The sequence below is a fragment of the Meleagris gallopavo genome, chromosome 26 (assembly GCF_000146605.3).
Source record: "Meleagris gallopavo isolate NT-WF06-2002-E0010 breed Aviagen turkey brand Nicholas breeding stock chromosome 26, Turkey_5.1, whole genome shotgun sequence".
In the NCBI taxonomy this organism is placed as follows: domain Eukaryota; kingdom Metazoa; phylum Chordata; class Aves; order Galliformes; family Phasianidae; genus Meleagris; species Meleagris gallopavo.
Window position 1 is genome coordinate 965,974 of NC_015036.2, and position 412 is coordinate 966,385.

General features: G+C 68.2%; 1 protein-coding gene across 5 annotated transcripts in view; it reads right to left on the minus strand.

Moving 5' to 3' along the window:
* Positions 1 to 412, minus strand: part of ETS1 (ETS proto-oncogene 1, transcription factor) — a 66,429-nt gene that overhangs the window by 39,461 nt on the left and 26,556 nt on the right. Inside the window, exon 1 of one of the 5 annotated variants that reach the window (XM_010723580.3) lies at positions 175 to 386. The exons of the other annotated variants lie outside the window; for them this stretch is intronic. Coding sequence (XP_010721882.1) covers positions 175 to 256 — 82 coding nt within the window. The 5' untranslated portion in view covers positions 257 to 386. Of the gene's footprint in view, positions 1 to 174; positions 387 to 412 lie in introns of those variants that run through there. 5 annotated transcript variants of the gene reach the window in all.

Consider the following 412-nt stretch of genomic DNA (forward strand, 5'->3'; position numbering starts at 1 on the left):
CAGGGGAAGTCTTCAGAGAGCTCCGAAGCCAACTTCGCCTTGCCCCGCCGGGCAGAGCCGGGGCGGCCCCCGCACCTCGCCCTTCCACAGGGACCCCCCCAGAGACCGCGTACACCCCCAAACCGCCACCCTCGAGGAAGCGAGAAGGGATTCCCCGCGACTCGGGCGGCTCACCGGGGGACGGGAAGAGATCGATGTCCACCTTCTCCGTCTTAATGATAGTCAGGGTGGGCTTCAGGTCCACCGCCGCCTTCATGGCTGAGGCCGGAGCGAGAAGACCGGGAACGAGAGCTGGGGGGCGCTGCTGCGCCGGGGCAGCGGCGGCCGAGCGCCTTCCTCCTCCTCCTCCTCTTCCTCCTCCTTCCTTCCTCGCTCTCTCCCTTCTCCTTCCGCGCTCCTTCTCTGCCGCTCC